This window comes from Oncorhynchus gorbuscha, linkage group LG12, assembly GCF_021184085.1.
Source record: "Oncorhynchus gorbuscha isolate QuinsamMale2020 ecotype Even-year linkage group LG12, OgorEven_v1.0, whole genome shotgun sequence".
NCBI lineage: Eukaryota > Metazoa > Chordata > Actinopteri > Salmoniformes > Salmonidae > Oncorhynchus > Oncorhynchus gorbuscha.
Window position 1 is genome coordinate 10,012,047 of NC_060184.1, and position 23,562 is coordinate 10,035,608.

At 43.5% G+C, this 23,562-nt stretch overlaps 1 protein-coding gene across 1 annotated transcript in view; it reads right to left on the reverse strand.

Annotated features, from left to right (window-relative positions):
- The window catches only part of ryr3 (ryanodine receptor 3), a 248,048-nt gene that overhangs the window by 146,914 nt on the left and 77,572 nt on the right, over positions 1-23,562 (reverse strand). Inside the window, 5 exon segments of the mRNA XM_046293110.1 lie at positions 703-821; positions 1,121-1,216; positions 12,248-12,383; positions 13,345-13,528; positions 17,650-17,771. Coding sequence (XP_046149066.1) covers positions 703-821; positions 1,121-1,216; positions 12,248-12,383; positions 13,345-13,528; positions 17,650-17,771 — 657 coding nt within the window.

Sequence of the window (23,562 nt, forward strand, 5' to 3'; positions counted from 1 at the left end):
GAATGTGTTTAGAACATTTAGAATGAGTTTAGAACATTTAGAACATGTTTGGAACATTTAGAATGTGTTATGAACATTTAGAATGAGTTTAGAACATTTAGAATGTGTTTTGAACATTTAGAATGAGTTTAGAACATTTAGAATGTGTTTAGAACATTTAGAATGTGTTTAGAACATTTAGAAGGAGGTTAGAACATTTACAATGAGGTTAGAACATGTAGAATGTGTTGAGAACATTTAGAATGTGTTTTAGAACATTTAGAATGTGGTGATAACATTTAGAATGACTTTAGAACATTTAGAATGTGTTTAGAATGTGTTTAGAATGAGTTTAGAACGTTTAGAATGTGTTCAGAATGTGTTTTAGAACATTTAGAAGGATGTTAGAACATTTAGAATGTGTTTAGAACATTTAGAATGTTGTTCTAACATTTATAATGAGTTTAGAACATTTAGAATGTGGTTATAACATTTAGAATGACTTTAGAACATTTAGAATGTGGTGATAACATTTAGAATGAGTTTAGAACATTTAGAATGTTGTTCTAACATTTAGAATGACTTTAGAACATTTAGAATGTGTTTAGAATGGGTTTAGAATGAGTTTAGAATGTTTAGAATGTGTTCAGAATGTGTTTAGAATAAGTTTAGAATGTTTAGAATGAGTTTATTAGAAAACCAGTAATGAGTTGTTTTGCTGACCTTGTGGTTGCGTCCGTGTTTGTAGAGCAGGGAGATGATGGACTTGATGTGTCCTCTCTGGATGATGTTCAGAGCTTCAGGAGACTCTATCAGGATGCAGTGGAGAACCTCCAGGATACCTAGAGTAGAGTAGAATACAATTGAATCAGGAGACTTTCAGGATATAGTGGAGAACCTCCAGGATACCTGAGTGGAACATATTTGTTTATTACAAAACACTACTGGGACTGAGAGTATACAACAGGCTATGACTACTTGATTACAGCACTATAACTGCTTACAGTACATGTCATGCCTCAGGTTAACTTACACTAGATGCATGCAGCCCCAAATTAGCTCGCAATAAAGGCATTTGACAACATGAACAAACAATTCCATACCCAATATGTTAATGTTAACTCTATGAAATCCAGTATACCTGATGAGGACTCCAGTCTCTCCAGCTTGCTGACCAGCCAGTCCAGGTTCCTGGAGAACTGGGTGCAGTTGTTTCTGTTCCCTTTGATCAGAGAGGCTGAAGAGAGAGAAGAAGAGTTAGATGTGTCAGAGGAAGGACACAGAGGGATAAGGGGTAGTTTTGAAGAGGGGTGTGGAGGAGGGGTATGTGGGGGATAGATGGAGGAGAGGGTGAGGAGGGGTATGTGGGGGAGAGAGGAGGAAGAGGGAGAGGAGGGGTATGTGGGGGAGAGAGGAGGAAGAGGGAGAGGAGGGGAAGAGGGTGAGGAGGGGTATGTGGGGGAGAGAGGAGGAAGAGGGTGAGGAGGGCTATGTGGGGGAGAGAGGAGGAAGAGGGAGAGGATGGGGGGAGAGAGGAGGAAGAGGGTAGGAGGGGTGTGGGGGAGAGAGGAGGAAGAGGGTGAGGGAGGAAGGGGTATGTGGGGGAGAGAGGAGGAAGAGGGAGGGGAGGGGGAGGGAGGATGTGGGGGATAGAGGAGGAAGAGGGTGAGGAGGGGTATGTGGGGGAGAGAGGAGGAAGAGGGAGGGAGGGGAATGTGGGGGATAGAGGAGGAAGAGGGAGAGGAGGGGTATGTGGGGGAGAGAGGAGGAAGAGGGAGAGGAGGGGAATGTGGGGGATAGAGGAGGAAGAGGGAGAGGAGGGGAATGTGGGGAGAGGAGGAAGAATGTGGGGGGAGAGAGGAGGAAGAGGGAGAGGAGGGGAGGGGGGAGAGAGGAGGAAGAGGGAGAGGAGGGGTATGTGGGGGAGAGAGGAGGAAGAGGGAGAGGAGGGGGAATGTGGGGGAGAGGAGGAAGGGGAGAAGGGGAATGGGGGGAGAGAGGAGGAAGAGGGTGAGGAGGGCTATGTGGGGGAGAGATGAAGAACTGGGTACAGTTGCTCATTTTTCCATAGATTGGAGAGGCTAGAGAAAGGTGAGGTAAAAAGAGAGGGGGTAAGTGAGGGAAAGAGGGGTGAGGAATGACAGGGATGAAAGGGTGATGCAGACGTTGCAGAGGGGTGAGAGGGTGATGCAGACGTTGCAGAGGGGTGAGAGGGTGATGCAGACATTGCAGAGGGTGAGGTAAAAAGGAGGGGGGTGAGAGACATTGACAGGGATGAAAGGATGCAGACGTTGAGAGGGTGATGCAGACATTGCAGAGGGGGATGCAGACATTGCAGAGAGGGTGATGCAGACATTGCAGAGGGGTGAGAGAGTGATGCAGACATTGCAGAGGGGTGAGAGGGTGATGCAGACATTGCAGAGGGGTGAGAGGGTGATGCAGACGTTGCAGAGGGGTGAGAGGGTGATGCAGACATTGCAGAGGGGTGAGAGGGTGATGCAGACATTGCAGAGGGGTGAGAGGGTGATGCAGACATTGCAGAGGGGTGAGAGGGTGATGCAGACATTGCAGAGGGGTGAGAGGGTGATACAGACGTTGCAGAGGGGTGAGAGGGTGATGCAGACATTGCAGAGAGGTGAGAGGGTGATGCAGATGTTGCAGAGGGGTGAGAGGGTGATGCAGACATTGCAGAGGGGTGAGAGGGTGATGCAGACATTGCAGAGGGGTGAGAGGGTGATGCAGATGTTGCAGAGGGGTGAGAGGGTGATGCAGACATTGCAGAGGGGTGAGGAATGACAGGGATGAAAGGGTGATGCAGACATTGCAGAGGGGTGAGAGGGTGAAGAGAGAGAGGCCGAGTCAGACGAGAGTTGAATGTCTACATCCATATCTAAACCACTTGTCTGTGTTTGACAGACTCCTTCCCCTTTTCCACATTTTGCTACAGACTAATTCAATAATTTATTAAATACATTTTTCTTCATCAATTTACACACAATACCCAATAACAACAAGGCAAAAGCTGAATTTTAGATTTTTTTTTGCAAATATATTAAACATAAAAAAAAACATACATACATTATTTACATATCTATTCAGACCCTTTGGTACGAGACTTGAAATTGAGCTCAGGGGAATCCTGTTTCCATTAATCATCCTTGAGATGTTTCTATTATTTTTAATCCACTTGTGGTAAATGACATTGATTTGACATGATTTGGAAAGACACACGCCTGTCTATTTAAGGTCCCACAGTTGACAATGAATGACAGAGCAAAAACAAAGCCATGACGTCGAACAAATTGTCCGTAGAGCTCCGAGACAGGATTGTGTCGAGGCACAGATGTGGGGAAGGGTCCCAAAAAGCCCATTACTCAGTAAAAAGCACATGACAGCCCAATTGGAGTTGGCCAAATGGCAACTAAAGGACTCTCAGAACCATGAGAAACAAGATTCTCTGGTCTGATGAAACCAAGTTTGAACTCATTACAACACCCTACTACACAACACTACTATACAACACTCGAATATACAACACTATACTGTAACACACTATACAACACTATACTATAAAATACAACCCTCTACTACACAACACTATACAACACCATACTATGCAACACTCTAATATACAACACTCTACAATACAACACTCTACTACACAACACTCTACTATACAACACTATACAACACTCTACTATACAACACTATACAACACTATAATATACAACACTGTAATATACAACACTCTACTATACAACACTCTACAATACAACACTCTACAATACAACACTCTACTATACAACACTCTATTATACAACACTCTACTATACAACACTATAATATACAACACTGTAATATACAATACTCTACTATACAACACTATACAACACTCTACTATACAACACTCTATTATACAACACTCTACTATACAACACTATAATATACAACACTGTAATATACAATACTCTACTATACAACACTATACAACACTCTACTATACAACACTCTACTATATAACACTATACAACACTCTACTACACAACACTCTACTATACAACACTCGAATATACAACACTATACTGTAACACACTATACAACACTATACTATAAAATACAACCCTCTACCACACAACACTATACAACACCATACTGTGCAACACTCTAATATACAACACATTTACATTTAAGTCATTTAGCAGAAACTATTATACAATACAACACTCTACTACACAACACTATACAATACTCTACTATACAACACTATACAATACTCTACTATACAAGACTCTACTATACAACTCTCTACTATACAACACTCTACTATACAACACTCTACTATACAACTCTCTACTATACAACACTCTATTATACAACACTGTAATATACAACACTCTACTATACAACACTATACAACACTCTACAATACAACACTCTACTATACAACACTCTATTATACAACACTCTACTATACAACACTATAATATACAACACTGTAATATACAACTCTCTACTATACAACACTCTACAATACAACACTCTACTATACAACACTATACTATACAACACTATAAAAAACTCTACTATACACCACTCTACTATACAACACTCTACTATACAACACTATACAATACTCTACTATACAACACTATACAATACAAAACAACACTCTACTATACAACACTATACAACACTCTACAATACAACACTCTACTATACAACACTGTAATATACAACACTCTACTATACAACACTCTACTATACAACTCTCTACTATACAACTCTCTACTATACAACACTCTACTATACAACACTCTACTATACAACACTCTACTATACAACACCATACAATACTCTACTATACAATACTCTACTGTACAACACTCTACTATACAACACTCTACTATACAACACTATACAATACTCTACTATACAACACTATACAATACAAAACAACACTCTACTATACAACACTCTACTATACAACACTCTCCTATACAACACTATACTATACAACACTCTACTATACCAGGCCAAAAGAGCACTCTTCCTTGGCTAAATGGAGAAATCTGGAAATTGATGAATGAACGAGATTATGCTCTAAAAACAGCCCTAAAATCTAAATTAGAGCATGACAGACGTAGGTTTATCATGTTGAGAAATAAGGTGATAAAAGAAATCAGACAGGCCAAGGCAAACTTTTTTATTAACATAATTGGTGAAGCAAAGGGAAATTCTAAATTGATATGGGAGGATCTAAAAAAGTTAACAGGGAAAGACCATAGTAACACTGCAAAAAGACTAGAAATCATGGTGAATAACAATCTAACACAGGATGCAGTTGAAATAGCAACAGCCTTCAATTCCTACTTTATTGACTCTGTCAGGGTACTGACACAGAACCCCTCCACTGATTTCTTGGGCTCAGTGCTAGTGAATGACACTCAACCTGTCTTCATCATAAGGGAGGTTTCTGAGTCAAAGGTGAACAAGGTGATTAGCTCACTAAAGAACTCTAAAGCCAAAGATGTGTTTGGTCTGGACTCTACCTTTCTTAAAAACTACAAAGAGTCACTCATTGGCCCCATTACTAAGGTCACCAACACATCTATTGGTCTCGGTGTGTTTCCAAGGGTATGGAAGTCGGCCATAATAACGGCCATCTTTAAATCAGGCGACCCTGCTGACGTGAGTAACTACAGGCCCATTAGTATACTACCTGTGGTGTCAAAGGTTGTTGAAAAGTGTGTAGCAGAACAACTGATTGCCCACCTCAACAACAGCCCCTTCACATTACACTCCATGCAGTTTGGCTTCAGAGCGAAACACTCCACAGAAACGGCTAACTGCTTTCTTCTGGAAAATGTGAAGTCCAAGATGGACAAAGGGGGTGCTGTTGGGGCTGTGTTTCTGGACCTAAGGAAGGCTTTTGATACTGTTAACCATGAGATTCTCATCACAAAATTGTCCAAGTTCAACTTTTCCCCCGATGCCTTGAGATGGATGAAATCATACCTTGAAGGCAGAACTCAGTGTGTCAGAGTGAGCAATGAGCTGTCGCCCACTCGTAGCTATGATGTGGGCGTGCCCCAAGGGTCAATACTGGGGCCCCTCCTGTTCAGCCTGTACATTAATGATCTGCCTTCTGTCTGTACTGGGTCTGAAGTTCAAATGTATGCAGATGATACAGTGATATATGTGCATGCAAAGAGCAAACAACAAGCTGCACAAGAACTCACTACTGTAATGGTCCAGGTTACAAAGTGGCTCAGTGACTCGTGTTTGCATCTCAATGTGAAAAAAACTGTTTGCATGTTCTTCACAAAGAGGGCAACAGATGCTACTGAGCCAGATGTCTATGTGTCAGGGGAGAAGCTCCAGGTGGTATCCGATTTTAAGTACCTTGGCATCATACTTGATTCCAACCTCTCTTTTAAAAAGCATGTGAAAAAGGTAATTCAAATAACTAAATTCAATCTAGCTAATTTCCGATTTATACGAAATTGTTTGACTACAGAGGTAGCAAAACTGTACTTCAAATCTATGATACTCCCCCACTTAACATACTGCTTGACTAGTTGGGCCCAAGCTTGCTGTACAACAATAAAACCTATTCAGTCTGTCTACAAACAGGCTCTCAAAGTGCTTGATAGGAAGCCCAATAGCCATCATCATTGTCACATCCTTTGAAAACATGAGCTCTTGAGTTGGGAAAATCTTGTGCAATACACCGACGCATGTCTTGTATTCAAGATCCTTAATGGCCTGGCTCCCCTTCCACTCAATATTTTTGTTAAACAGAAAACCCAGACATATGGCAGCAGATCCACAAGGTCTGCCATGAGAGGTGACTGTATAGTTCCCCTAAGGAAAAGCACCTTTAGTAAATCTGCATTCTCTGTGAGAGCTTCCCATGTCTGGAATACACTGCCATCAGACACACATAACTGCACCACATATCACACTTTCACAAAATGCTTGAAGACTTGGCTAAAGGTCAATCAGATTTGTGAACATGGTCCCTAGCTGTGTGCTGCCGCTTTCCATGTTGTCTGTAGCTTGTGAGGTATGGAAACACTTTGTTGCTTTTATGAATCCACTGGTTGTCATAAGGTGAATGCACCAATTTGTAAGTCGCCCTGGATAAGAGCGTCTGCTAAATGACTTAAATGTAAATGTAATGAATTTTGTCTTGCTGCTTTTTGTTCTATGTTGCTCTGTCTGTATGCTATGTCTTGCTTGTCCTATGTTGCTATGTTGCTATGGTGCTATTGTCTATATTGTAATTGTTTTTAATAACCTGCCCAGGGACTGCGGTTGAAAATTAGCCGGCTGGCTAAAACCGTCACTTTTACTGAAACGTTGATTAATGTGCACTGTCCCTGTAAAAATAAAATAAACTAAACTAAACTAAAACTACAACTCTCTACTATACAACACTCTACAATACAACACTCTACTATACAACACTCTACTATACAACACTCTCCTATACAACACTATACTATACAACACTATACAATACTCTACTATACAACACTCTACTATACAACTCTCTACTATACAACACTATACAACACTATATAACACTATACAACACTATACTTACTATACAACACTAAACTACACTCTACTATATAACACTCTACTATACAACACTCTACTATACAACACTAAACTACACTCTACTATATAACACTCTACTATACAACACTCTACTATACAACACTCTACTATACAACACTATACACACTATATAACACTATACAACACTCTACAACACTAAACAACACTCTACTATAAAACAAAATAATATACAACACTCTACTATACAACACTCTACTATAAAACACTATACTATACAACACTCTACTATACAACACTATACAACACTCTACTATACCACACTCTACTATACAACACTATACAACACTCTACTATACAACACTATACAATACAACACTATACTATACAACACTATACAACACTATGCTATACAACACTATACTATACAACACTATACAATACAACACTATACTATACAACACTCTACTATACAACACAATACAACACTCTACTATACAACACGATACAATACAACACTCTACTATACAACACAATACAACACTATGCTATACAACACGATACTATACAACATTCTAAAACACTCCCCTCTCTCTCTATCCCCTCTCTCCATCTCGTTAAAACCATGGTACTGTTTCGAGAACATCAACAAAACAAAAGGTGGACAACACATACTGAAACTTCTCAGGGGTCATTCGTATATATGCCTATGGGCTGTGGTAAAGACTAGTGCACTACATAGGGAATAGGGTGCTATTTGGGATTTATCCGGTACCTCAACACTTCATCATCACATCACTGTACCAGAGGGCAGACAGTATAAGGTGTTAAGAACCGGTTACACTTTTATTCATGTGATGAAGCTTCATCTCTTCTCTTTCTCTCTGTCTCTCTCTGTCTGTCCGTCTATTTCTCTCTTTCTCTTTCTCTTTCTTCTCTATTTCTCGCTTTCTCTGTCTCTCTCTGTCTGTCCGTCTATTTCTCTCTTTCTCTTTCTCTTTCTCTTTCTTCTCTATTTCTCGCTTTCTCTCTGTCTCTCTCTGTTTGTCTGTCTATTTCTCTCTTTCTCTTTCTCTTTCTCTTTCTTCTCTATTTCTCGCTTTCTCTCTTTCTCTCTCTGTCTCTCTCTGTCTGTCCGTCTATTTCTCTCTTTCTCTTTCTCTTTCTTCTCTATTTTTTTGCTTTCTCTCTGTCTCTCTCTGTCTCTCTCTGTCTCTCTCTGTCTCTCTCTGTCTCTCTCTGTCTGTCCGTCTATTTCTCTCTTTCTCTTTCTCTTTCTTCTCTATTTCTCTCTGTCTCTCTCTGTCTCTCTCTGTCTGTCCGTCTCTTTCTCTTTCTTATCTCTTCTCCATTTCTCTCTCTCCTCTGTGACTAACCACAAATAACTGCCATGTCAGTCCTGTCAACAGATCTTCTCTCCAAATGGGGCTCAGGGAGGTGTGTGTTCATGTGTGTGTGTTCCTGGGGGTGTGTGTGTGTTCCTGAGTGTGTGTGTGTGTTCCTGGGTGTGTGTGTGTGTTCCTGGGTGTGTGTTCATGTGTGTGTGTTCCTGGGTGTGTGTTCCTGCGTTTATGTGTGTTCCTGGGTGTGTGTTCCTGTGTGTATGCGTGGTCCTACTGTAGCTCAGTTGGTAGAGCATGGCGCTTGTAACGCCAGGGTAGTGGGTTCGATCCCCGGGACCACCCATACGTAGAATGTATGCACACATGACTGTAAGTCGCTTTGGATAAAAGCGTCTGCTAAATGGCATATATTATTATTATTATATTATGTTCCTGGGTGTGTGTTCCTGTGTGTATGTGTGTGTGTGTTCCTGGGTGTGTGTTCCTGGGTGTGTGTTCCTGCGTTTATGTGTGTTCCTGGGTGTGTGTTTCTGTGTGTATGTGTGTGTGTGTGTTCCTGTGTGTGTGTGTGTTCCTGTGTGTATATGTGTGAGTGTGTGTGTGTGTGTATGTGTGTGAGTGTGTGTGTGTGTTCCTGTGTGTATGTGAGTGTGTGTGTGAGTGAGTGAATGTGTGAGTGAGTGTGTGTTCCTGTGTGTATGTGAGTGTGTGTGTGTGTGTGTGTGTGTGTGAGTGAGTGTGTGTGTGTTCCTGTGTGTATGTGTGTGTGTGTGTTCCTGGCTGATTTCAAGTGTTTTCTCTAACCTACAAAGTGTTTACTGGGCTGATTTCTCTGTCTGTCCGTCTATTTTTTGGTTGCTCCTACCTACCTCTCTGATTTGGTCCTGCCGTACATACCTATTCTCGTACGCTACGGTCACAAGACGCTGGCCTCCTAATTGTCCCTAGAATTTCTAAGCAAACAGCTGGAGGCAGGGCTTTCTCCTATAGAGCTCCATTTTTCTGGAACGGTCTGCCTACCCATGTCAGAGACGCAAACTCGGTCTCAACCTTTAAGTCTTTACTGAAGACTCATCTCTTCAGTGGGTCATATGATTGAGTGTAGTCTGGCCCAGGAGTGGGAAGGTGAACGGAAAGGCTCTGGAGCAACGAACCGCCCTTGCTGTCTCTGCCTGGCCGGTTCCCCTTTTCCACTGGGATTCTCTGCCTCTAACCCTGTTACGGGGCTGAGTCACTGGCTTGCTGGGGCTCTCTCGTGCCGTCCCTGGGGGGTGCGTCACCTGGGTGGGTTGATTCACTGTTGTGGTCGGCCTGTCTGGGTTCCCCCCTCTTTCCCTTGGGTTGTACCGTGTCGGAGATCTTTGTGGGCTATACTCGGCCTTGTCTCAGGATGGTAAGTTGGTGGTTGAAGATTTCCCTCTAGTGGTGTGGGGGCTGTGCTTTGGCAAAGTGGGTGGGGTTTATCCTTCCTGTTTGGCCCTGTCCGGGGTGTCTCTCGGATGGGGCCACAGTTCTCCTGACCCCTCCTGTCTCAGCCTCCAGTATTTATGCTGCAGTAGTTTATGTGTCGGGGCTAGGGTCAGTTTGTTTATCTGGAGTACTTCTCCTGTCCTATTCGGTGTCCTGTGTAAATCTAAGTGTGCGTTCTCTAATTCTCTCCTTCTCTCTTTCTTTCTCTCTCTCGGAGGACCTGAGCCCTAGAACCATGCCCCAGGACTACCTGACATGATGACTCCTTGCTGTCCCCAGTCCACCTGGCCATGCTGCTGCTCCAGTTTCAACTGGCCTGGGCCCTAGGACCATGTCCCAGGACTACCTGACATGAGGACTCCTTGCTGTCCCCAGTCCACCTGGCCATGCTCCTGCTCCAGTTTCAACTGTTCTGCCTTACTATTATTCAACCATGCTGGTCATTTATGAACATTTGAACATCTTGGCCACGTTCTGTTATAATCTCCACCTGGCACAGCCAGAAGAGGACTGGCCACCCCACATATGCTCTCTCTAATTCTCTCTTTCTTTCTCTCTCTCGGAGGACCTGAGCCCTAGGACCGTGCCCCAGGACTACCTGACATGATGGCTCCTTGCTGTCCCCAGTCCATCTGACTGTGCTGCTGCTCCAGTTTCAACTGTTCTGCCTTATTATTATTTGACCATGCTGGTCATTTATGAACATTTGAACATCTTGGTCATGTTCTGTTATAATCTCTACCCGGCACAGCCAGAAGAGGACTGGCCACCCCACATAGCCCGGTTCCTCTCTAGGTTTCTTCCTAGGTTTTGGCCTTTCTAGGGAGTTTTTCCTAGCCACCGTGCTTTTACACCTGCATTGTTTGCTGTTTGGGGTTTTAGGCTGGGTTTCTGTACAGCACTTTGAGATATCAGCTGATGTACGAAGGGCTATATAAATAAATTTGATTTGATTTGATTTGATTTGTATGTTCCTGTGTGTGTGTGAGTGAGTGTGTGTGTGAGTGAGTGTGTGTGTATGTGTGTGTGTGACTGTGTGTGAGTGAGTGAGTGTGTGTGTGTGTGTGTTCCTGTGTGTATGTGAGTGTGTGTGTGAGTGAGTGAGTGAGTGAGTGAGTGTGTGTGTGTGTTCCTGTGTGTATGTGAGTGTGTGTGTGTGTTCCTGTGTGTATGTGAGTGTGTGTGTGTGTTCCTGTGTGTATGTGAGTGTGTGTGTGTGTTCCTGTGCGTATGTGAGTGTGTGTGTGTGTTCCTGTGTGTATGTGAGTGTGTGTGTGTGTTCCTGTGTGTATGTGAGTGTGTGTGTGTGTTCCTGTGTGTATGTGAGTGTGTGTGTGTGTTCCTGTGTGTATGTGAGTGTGTGTGTGTGTTCCTGTGCGTATGTGAGTGTGTGTGTGTGTTCCTGTGTGTATGTGAGTGTGTGTGTGTATGTGAGTGTGTGTGTGTGTTCCTGTGTGTATGTGAGTGTGTGTGTGTGTTCCTGTGTGTATGTGAGTGTGTGTGTGTGTTCCTGTGTGTATGTGAGTGTGTGTGTGTGTTCCTGTGTGTATGTGAGTGTGTGTGTGTGTGTTCCTGTGTGTATGTGAGTGTGTGTGTGTGTTCCTGTGTGTATGTGAGTGTGTGTGTGTGTTCCTGTGTGTATGTGAGTGTGTGTGTGTGTTCCTGTGTGTATGTGAGTGTGTGTGTGTGTTCCTGTGTGTATGTGAGTGTGTGTGTGTGTTCCTGTGTGTATGTGAGTGTGTGTGTGTGTTCCTGTGCGTATGTGAGTGTGTGTGTGTGTTCCTGTGTGTATGTGAGTGTGTGTGTGTGTTCCTGTGTGTATGTGAGTGTGTGTGTGTGCATCCACCACCCTAAGGGTTCATCTCTCTCACCCAGTAGTTGGTAGAGGAGGTTGAGGATGCTCTTCCATGCCGCCCCAGCCTCTTCCCCAGCATGCTCTCCAAAGTGAGCAGCGCTGTTGTACAGGTTGAGACGGTCGATGCACATCACCAGCAGGGTCAGCATGCCCTGAAACACAGACACACCGGGGGTGGTCATACAAGGTCTGTCTCCAATAGAACCCTATTCACTAAGTAGTGCACTATATTTAACCAGAGCTTTATGGACCCTGGTTAGAAGTAGTGCACTATATTTAACCAGAGCTTTATGGACCCTGGTTAGAAGTAGTGCACTATATTTACCCAGAGCTTTATGGACCCTGGTTAGAAGTAGTGCACTATATTTGACCAGAGCTTTATGGACCCTGGTTAGAAGTAGTGCACTATATTTAACCAGAGCTTTATGGACCCTGGTTAGAAGTAGTGCACTATATTTAACCAGAGCTTTATGGACCCTGGTTAGAAGTAGTGCACTATATTTGACCAGAGCTTTATGGACCCTGGTTAGAAGTAGTGCACTATATTTAACCAGAGCTTTATGGACCCTGGTTAGAAGTAGTGCACTATATTTGACCAGAGCTTTATGGACCCTGGTTAGAAGCAGTGCACTATATTTAACCAGAGCTTTATGGACCCTGGTTAGAAGTAGTGCACTATATTTGACCAGAGCTTTATGGACCCTGGTTAGAAGTAGTGCACTATATTTAACCAGAGCTTTATGGACACTGGTTAGAAGTAGTGCACTATATAGTTCTTAGGGTGCTATAATGAGACTATTGTGTGAGTCCATCACAGTGGTGTTCCTAGAACTTCCTACATGAAAAGAGATGCATTTGCACATGCAGTAGTCTCTTGCAGGTTGGAGAATATAACAAGACGAAAGAAAGAGTCTTCTGCTTGCTAATTGCCTCTGTATTTTGAAACGCTTAACGTTTCAGGAACCTGCAAAAAATAAAAAATACACTACTACACTGAAAAAAGTTACAACTTGGCAAGTCAGCGTTGGACAAGTACAACGCCTACGAGAGCAGTCAAACATGATCCTTTATAACCCTGATTAAACCTGAGGTCCCGGAGCCCTGGGAGCTCACCTCCTCTTTGAAGAGGTCCTGTCGTTTGATGAGAGATCTCAGCAGAGTCTGTTTCTCCTCATGTTCCAGCTCTGAGTCGGGCTGTTTGAAATACTCAATGAGATCATCCAGCGTCTGCAACACCTCGTCAAAGTTAGGCAGAGAGACCTCCACGTTCTTATCCCTTCCAATACTGTCCAGACCCCTGGCGGGGGGGGGTGTTCCTGGGTGGAGAGAGGATGAGAGACAGGTGGAGGGGGTGAGAGAGAGGAATGGGGGTGGAAGGAGGTGAGAAAGAGGGTGTGGGGAGAAAGAGGGGAGAGAGTTGGGGGGACGGGGAGGGAGATAGGTGGAGAGCGAGGGGAGGGAGAGAGAGGGGGAGAGAGTTGGGGGGACGGGGAGGGAGATAGGTGGAGAGCGAGGGGAGGGAGAGAGAGGGGAGAGAGTTGGGGGACGTGGAGAGAGAGAGGTGGAGAGCGAGGGAGGTAGAGAGAGGGGCAAGCAGAGGGAAAGAAGGAAGAGAGGGAGGGGTGGGGCGGGGAGAGGGGCGGGGAGAGGGAGAGGGGCAGGGAGGGAGATGGGAAAGAGGAAGAGAGAGGGGCGGGGAGAGGGAGAGGGGCAGGGAGGGAGATGGAAAAGAGGAAGAGAGTGGGAAAAAGTGAGCGACATAAAGCCAATTGACTGCACTGATAATTCGCTACATTAATATCACTTTTCCACAATTGTCTCAAATTACATCACGCAAGTTCTAAAGCAGACAATCACCAATATCAGTCACTAGACGTGAACCCACATGCAGGCTAGTTTGATGTGCCTGATCACACAAAAGCAGGAAAATTGCAACTGCGATTGAATCTCTCTTGTGTCAGTTCATTTGAATCATCTTGGTATTCAGTAGAAATCAAGATAAGAACCAGCGATGTATGATCCTGCTTTAAAAGGAGATTTCGGGATTTTGTCAATGAGGTCCTTTATCTACCTCCCCCAGAGTCAAATGAACTCGTGAATACCATTTTTATGTCTCTGTGTCCAGTATAAAGGAAGTTAGAGGTAGTTTTAGCACGCTATTAGATACCCATAGACATCCAGGCAGTGCACTACCTCTACCTTCCTTCATACTGGACACAGAGACACAAATAGGGTACACCACGAGTTCATTTGACTCTGGGGAGGTATAAAAACAAAATGACCAAACTCTCACAGTATCCCTTTTTCTATGCCCAAATTAGCCTCATCCAAAATTAGCACCTCTGTGTTCTGTATTTTCTGGGATAGATTATGGTTAAACTGTCATGGTTACCAACGCAGCAGACCCACGTGTTCGATGAAGGCCTCGAGCAGGAACGCACAATTTACACATTAACCGACACACAGTACCACATAATACACATTAACCAACGCACAGTACCACATAATACACATTAACCAACGCACAGTACAACATAATACACATTAACCAACTCACAATACCACGTAATACACATTAACCAACGCACAGTACAACATAATACACATTAACCAACTCACAATACCACGTAATACACATTAACCAACGCACAGTAAAACATAATACACATTAACCAACTCACAATACCACGTAATACACATTAACCAACGCACAGTACAACATAATACACATTAACCAACTCACAATACCACGTAATACACATTAACCAATGCACAGTACAACATAATACACATTAACCAACTCACAATACCACGTAATACACATTAACCAACGCACAGTACAACATAATACACATTAACCAACTCACAATACCACGTAATACACATTAACCAACGCACAGTACAACATAATACACATTAACCAACTCACAATACCACGTAATACACATGAACCAATGCACAGTACAACATAATACACATTAACCAACTCACAATACCACATAATACACATTAACCAACTCACAATACCACGTAATACACATTAACCAACGCACAGTACAACATAATACACATTAACCAACTCACAATACCACGTAATACACATTAACCAACGCACAGTACAACATAATACACATTAACCAACTCACAATACCACGTAATACACATTAACCAATGCACAGTACAACATAATACACATTAACCAACTCACAATACCACGTAATACACATTAACCAACGCACAGTACAACATAATACACATTAACCAACTCACAATACCACGTAATACACATTAACCAACGCACAGTACAACATAATACACATTAACCAACTCACAATACCACGTAATACACATTAACCAACGCACAGTACAACATAATACACATTAACCAACTCACAATACCACGTAATACACATGAACCAATGCACAGTACAACATAATACACATTAACCAACTCACAATACCACATAATACACATTAACCAACTCACAATACCACGTAATACACATTAACCAACGCACAGTACAACATAATACACATTAACCAACTCACAATACCACGTAATACACATTAACCAACGCACAGTACAACATAATACACATTAACCAACTCACAATACCACGTAATACACATTAACCAATGCACAGTACAACATAATACACATTAACCAACTCACAATACCACGTAATACACATTAACCAACGCACAGTACAACATAATACACATTAACCAACTCACAATACCACGTAATACACATTAACCAACGCACAGTACCACGTAATACACATTAACCAACGCACAGTACCATGTAATACACATTAACCAACTCACAATACCACGTAATACACATTAACCAACGCACAGTACAACATAATACACATTAACCAAAGCACAGTACCACGTAATACACATTAACCAACTCACAATACCACGTAATACACATTAACCAACGCACAGTACAACATAATACACATTAACCAACTCACAATACCACGTAATACACATTAACCAACGCACAGTACAACATAATACACATTAACCAAAGCATAGTACAACATAATACACATTAACCAACGCACAGTACAACATAATACACATTAACCAAAGCATAGTACTACATAGTACACATTAACCGACACACAGTAAGTACCACATAGTACACATTAACCAACACACAGTACTACATAGTACACATTAACCAACACAAAGTACTACATAGTACACATTAACCGACACAAAGTACTACATAGTACACATTAACCGACACACAGTAAGTACCACATAATACACATTAACTGACACACAGTACCACAATGCATAGTAACTAGAAAACAGGGCCATTCTCCTCATTCAACCTGTCCATGTTGAACATACAGGTGAGCCCTCTAGACATACAGGTGAGCCCTCTAGACATACAGGTGAGCCCTATAGACATACAGGTGAGCCCTCTAGACATACAGGTGAGCCCTATAGACATACAGGTGAGCCCTATAGACATACAGGTGAGCCCTATAGACATACAGGTGAGCCCTATAGACATACAGGTGAGCCCTATAGACATACAGGTGAGCCCTCTAGACATACAGGTGAGCCCTATAGACATACAGGTGAGCCCTCTAGACATACAGGTGAGCCCTATAGACATACAGGTGAGCCCTATAGACATACAGGTGAGCCCTATAGACATACAGGTGAGCCCTATAGACATACAGGTGAGCCCTCTAGACATACAGGTGAGCCCTATAGACATACAGGTGAGCCCTCTAGACATACAGGTGAGCCCTATAGACATACAGGTGAGCCCTATAGACATACAGGTGAGCCCTATAGACATACAGGTGAGCCCTATAGACATACAGGTGAGCCCTATAGACATACAGGTGAGCCCTATAGACATACAGGTGAGCCCTCTAGACATACAGGTGAGCCCTATAGACATACAGGTGAGCCCTCTAGACATACAGGTGAGCCCTCTAGACATACAGGTGAGCCCTATAGACATACAGGTGAGCACTATAGACATACAGGTGAGCCCTATAGACATACAGGTGAGCCCTCTAGACATACAGGTGAGCCCTCTAGACATACAGGTGAGCCCTCTAGACATACAGGTGAGCCCTCTAGACATACAGGTGAGCCCTATAGACATACAGGTGAGCCCTATAGACATACAGGTGAGCCCTCTAGACATACAGGTGAGCCCTATAGACATACAGGTGAGCCCTCTAGACATTACAGATGAGCCCTATAGACATACAGGTGAGCCCTATAGACATACAGGTGAGCCCTATAGACATACAGGTGAGCCCTATAGACATACAGGTGAGCCCTATAGACATACAGGTGAGCCCTATAGACATACAGGTGAGCCCTCTAGACATACAGGTGAGCCCTCTAGACATACAGGTGAGCCCTACGTACTTGATGAAGTGGCTGAAGAGGACTGTGGTGTTCCTGATGATGCGTACAGCCCGTGCCTCCTCGTGTTGACAACGCTGAAGGGTCAGACCGTCGTCCATGTGACCCTCAGCATGCAGACATGCCTGGAGCAGAGACAAACACAACTCATACATTACCACAACATACACAACTCAGACATTATCCTAACATACAAAACTCAGACATTACCCTAACATACACAACTCAGACATTACCCTAACATACAAAACTCAGACATTATCCTAACATACAAAACTCAGACATTACCCTAACATACACAACTCAGACGTTACCACAACATACACAACTAAGACATTACCCTAACATACACAACTCAGACATTATCCTAACATACAAAACTCAGACATTACCACAACATACACAACTCAGACATGATCCTAACATACACAACTCAGACATTATCCTAACATACACAACTCAGACATTACCCTAACAAACACAACTCAGACATTATCCTAACATACACAACTCAGACATTACCCTAACATACACAACTCAGACATGATCCTAACATACACAACTCAGACATTACCCTAACATACACAACTCATACATTACCCTAACATACACAACTCAGACATTACCCTACCATACACAACTCAGACATTACCCTAACATACACAACTCAGACATTATCCTAACATACAAAACTCAGACATTACCCTAACATACACAACTCAGACATTACCCTAACATACACAACTCAGACATTACCCTAACAAACACAACTCAGACATTACCCTAACATACACAACTCAGACATCACCACAACATACACAACTCAGACATTACCCTAACATACACAACTCATACATTACCCTAACATACACAACTCAGACATTACCCTAACATACACAACTCAGACATTACCCTAACATACACAACTCAGACATTACCCTAACATACACAACTCAGACATTACCCTAACATACAAAACTCAGACATTACCCTAACATACACAACTCAGACATTACCCTAACATACACAACTCAGACATTACCCTAACAAACACAACTCAGACATTACCCTAACATACACAACTCAGACATCACCACAACATACACAACTCAGACATTACCCTAACATACACAACTCAGACATTATCCTAACATACACAACTCAAACATTACCCTAACATACACAACTCAGACATTACCCTAACATACACAACTCAAACATTACCCTAACATACACAACTCAGACATTACCCTAACATACAAAACTCAGACATTACCACAACATACACAACTCAGACATGATCCTAACATACACAACTCAGACATTACCCTAACATACACAACTCAGACATTATCCTAACATACACAACTCAGACATTATCATAACATACAAAACTCAGACATTATCCTAACATACAAAACTCAGACATTACCCTAACATACACAACTCAGACGTTACCACAACATACACAACTAAGACATTACCCTAACATACACAACTCAGACATTATCCTAACATACAAAACTCAGACATTACCACAACATACACAACTCAGACATGATCCTAACATACACAACTCAGACATTATCCTAACATACACAACTCAGACATTACCCTAACAAACACAACTCAGACATTATCCTAACATACACAACTCAGACATTACCCTAACATACACAACTCAGACATGATCCTAACATACACAACTCAGACATTACCCTAACATACACAACTCATACATTACCCTAACATACACAACTCAGACATTACCCTAACATACACAACTCAGACATGATCCTAACATACACAACTCAGACATTACCCTAACATACACAACTCATACATTACCCTAACATACACAACTCAGACATTACCCTAACATACACAACTCAGACATTACCCTAACATACACAACTCAGACATTATCCTAACATACAAAACTCAGACATTACCCTAACATACACAACTCAGACATTACCCTAACATACACAACTCAGACATTACCCTAACAAACACAACTCAGACATTACCCTAACATACACAACTCAGACATCACCACAACATACACAACTCAGACATTACCCTAACATACACAACTCATACATTACCCTAACATACACAACTCAGACATTACCCTAACATACACAACTCAGACATTACCCTAACATACACAACTCAGACATTACCCTAACATACACAACTCAGACATTACCCTAACATACAAAACTCAGACATTACCCTAACATACACAACTCAGACATTACCCTAACATACACAACTCAGACATTACCCTAACAAACACAACTCAGACATTACCCTAACATACACAACTCAGACATCACCACAACATACACAACTCAGACATTACCCTAACATACACAACTCAGACATTATCCTAACATACACAACTCAAACATTACCCTAACATACACAACTCAGACATTACCCTAACATACACAACTCAAACATTACCCTAACATACACAACTCAGACATTACCCTAACATACAAAACTCAGACATTACCACAACATACACAACTCAGACATGATCCTAACATACACAACTCAGACATTACCCTAACATACACAACTCAGACATTATCCTAACATACACAACTCAGACATTATCATAACATACACAACTCAGACATTATCCTAACATACACAACTCAGACATTACCCTAGCATACACAACTCAGACATTACCCTAACATACACAACTCAGACATTATCCTAACATACACAATTCTGGGTTTAAGCAGTATACACAGTACAACAAAACAGAGACATCCTGTACACTGCCAAGCCTCCAGAAATGAATCAACCCTGCCTCTGCCAACCCCTGGATGTGGACAATTACATCTGATAAACAATAAATACAGCATTCAATTACATTCAATTACATCTGATAAACAATGAATACAGCATTCAATTACATTCAATTACATCTGATAAACAATAAACACAGCATTCAATTACATTCAGTTACATCTGATAAACAATAAATACATAATTCAATTACATTCAATTACATCTGATAAACAATTAATATATCATTCAATTACATCTGATAAACAATAAATACATCATTCAATTACATCTGATAAACAATAAATACAGCATTCAATTACATTCAATTACATCTGATAAACAATAAATATATCATTCAATTACCTCTGATGAACAATAAATACATAATTCAATTACATTCAATTACATCTGATAAACAATGAATACAGCATTCAATTACATCTGATTGTCACGCCTTGGTCTTAGTATTTTGTGTTTTCGTTAATTATTTGGTCAGGCCAGGGTGTGACATGGGTTTATGTTGTTGTATTTCGTATTGGGGTTTGTAGTATTTGGGATTGCGGTTTAAATGTAAATGTAAATGTTGTATAGGCTTGGCTGCCTGAGGTGATTCTCGTTGTCTCTGATTGGGAACCGTATTTAGGTAGCCAGGGTTTCTCTGTGTATTTCGTGGGTGATTGTTCCTGTCTCTGTGTAGTTTCACCAGATAGGCTGTAATTAGGTTTCACGTTCCGTTTGTTGTTTTGTATTTTGTATAGTTATTTCATGTGTCACTTTTTCCATTAAAGTCATGAGTAACCACCGGTCCGACTCTCTTTCTACAAACGAAGAACGCTGTTACAGAATCACCCACCACACACAGACCGAGTGGCGTGGTTACAGGCAGCGACAGCTGGAGCAGCAAAAGGAGGATGAATTATTCGGAGAATGGACATGGGAAGACGTGTTGGATGGTAAAGGTTGTTACAATTGGGAGGAGATACTGGCCGGAAGAGATCGCCTCCCATGGGAACAGGTGGAGGCACTAAGGAGAGCAGAGGCAGCCGGAGATAGGAGCCGACGATACGAGGGAACACGGTTGGCAAGGAAGCCCGAAAAGCACCCCAACAAAATTATTGGGGGGGGGGGGGGCTTAAATGGAGTATGGCTATGCCAGGTAGGAGACCTGCGCAAACTCCCTGTGCTTACCGGGGGGCTAGAGAGACCGGGCAGGCACCGTTTTATGCTATGGAGCGCACAGTGTTTCCAGTGCGGGTGCATAGCCCGGTGCGGCACATACCAGCCCTTCGTGTTGGCCGGGCTAGAGTGGGCATCGAGCCAGGTAAGGTTGGGCAGGCTCGGTGCTCAAGAGCTCCAGTGCGCCTGCACGGTCCGGTCTATCCAGAGCCAACTCTCCTTGTTTATCGTGAGGAGCCAAGGAGGAGACCAGAACCAGAGCCGGTGTTAGAGGTGAGCGAAGCAGAGACTGTGAAGGAGTTAATGGGGAAAGTGGAGGAGAGAGTAATGAGGGAGTAGCTAGCATGGTGCTATAGGTACGATATTCGTCCGACGGAGCGTGTCGGGGATTTAATGGCACCTGGGTCAGCGCTCCATACTCGTCCTGAGGTGCGTGTTAGTCGGCTGGTGAAAAATGTGCCAGCCTCACGCACCAGGCCTCCTGTGTAACTACGTAGCCTTGCACGTCCTGTGCCAGTCCTGCGCTCAGGCTCTCCAGTACACCTTCACGGTCCAGTCCATCCTGTGCCACCTTCACACACCAGTCCTCCGATAGCAGCTCCCCGCACCAGGCTTCCTGTGCGTGTCCTCGATCCTGTAGCACCAGTTCCAGCACCACGCACAAGGCCGTCAGTGCGCCTCGCCTGTTCAGCACAGCCAGAGCCTTCCTTCCCTCCTGCGTTACTGGAGTCTCCTGTCTGTTCAGCGCTATCAGAGCCTTCCTTCCCTCCTGCGCTGTCGGAGTCTCCCGCCTGTTCAACGCTATCAGAGCCTTCCTCCTCTACAGCGCTGCCGGAGCCTCCTGCCTGTTCGGAGCAGCCTGAGCTGCCAGTCTGCAGGGAGCTGTCAGTCTGCAAGGTGCTGTCAGTCTGCATGAAGCAACCCGAGCTGTCAGTCTGCATGAAGCAGCCAGAGCTGTCAGTCTGCAAAGAGCTGCCAGTCTGCAAGGAGCTGTCAGTCTGCAAGGAGCTGCCAGTCTGCAAGGAGCTGTCAGTCTGCAAGGAGCTGTCAGTCTGCAAGGAGCTGCCAGTCTGCAGGGTGCTGTCAGCCTGCATGGAGCAGTCAGAGATGTCAGTCTGCATGAAGCAGCCAGAGCTGTCAGTCTGCAAGGAGCTGTCAGTCTGCAAGGAGCTGTCAGTCTGCAAGGAGCTGCCAGTCTGCAGGGTGCTGTCAGCCTGCATGGAGCAGTCAGAGCTGTCAGTCTGTATGAAGCAGCCAGAGCTGCCAGTCTGCATAAAGCAGCCAGAGCTGCCAGTCTGCAAAGAGCTGCCAGTCTGCAAGGAGCTGTCAGTCTGCAAGGAGCTGCCAGTCTGCAGGGTGCTGTCAGCCTGCATGGAGCAGTCAGAGCTGTCAGTCTGCAAAGAGCTGTCAGCCTACATAGAGCAGCTAGATCCGCCAGTTATCCATGATCTTCTAGATCTGCCAGTCAACCAGATTCTTCCAGATCTGCCAGTCAACCAGTCTCTTCCAGATCTGCCAGTCTGCATAGAGCAGCTAGATCCGCCAGTCAACCAGATTCTTCTAGATCTGCCAGTCAACCAGATTCTTCTAGATCTGCCAGTCAACCTGAATCTTCCAGATCCGTCAGCCAGCCAGGATCTACCGGAGCCTACTACCTACCTGAGCTTCATCTCAGTACTGGGCTTCCTCTCAGTACTGGGCTTCCTCTCAGTACTGGGCTTTCTCTCAGTACTGGGCTTCCCCTCAGTTCCGGGCTGGCCCTCAGTTCCGGGCTGCCCCTCAGTCCCGAGCTGCCCCTCAGTCCCGAGCTGCCCCTCAGTCCCGAGCTGCCCCTCAGTCCCGAGCTGCCCCTCAGTCCCGAACTTCCCCTCAGTCCCGAGCTGCCTCAGTCCCGAGCTGCCCCTCAGTCCCGAGCTGTCCCTTAGTCAC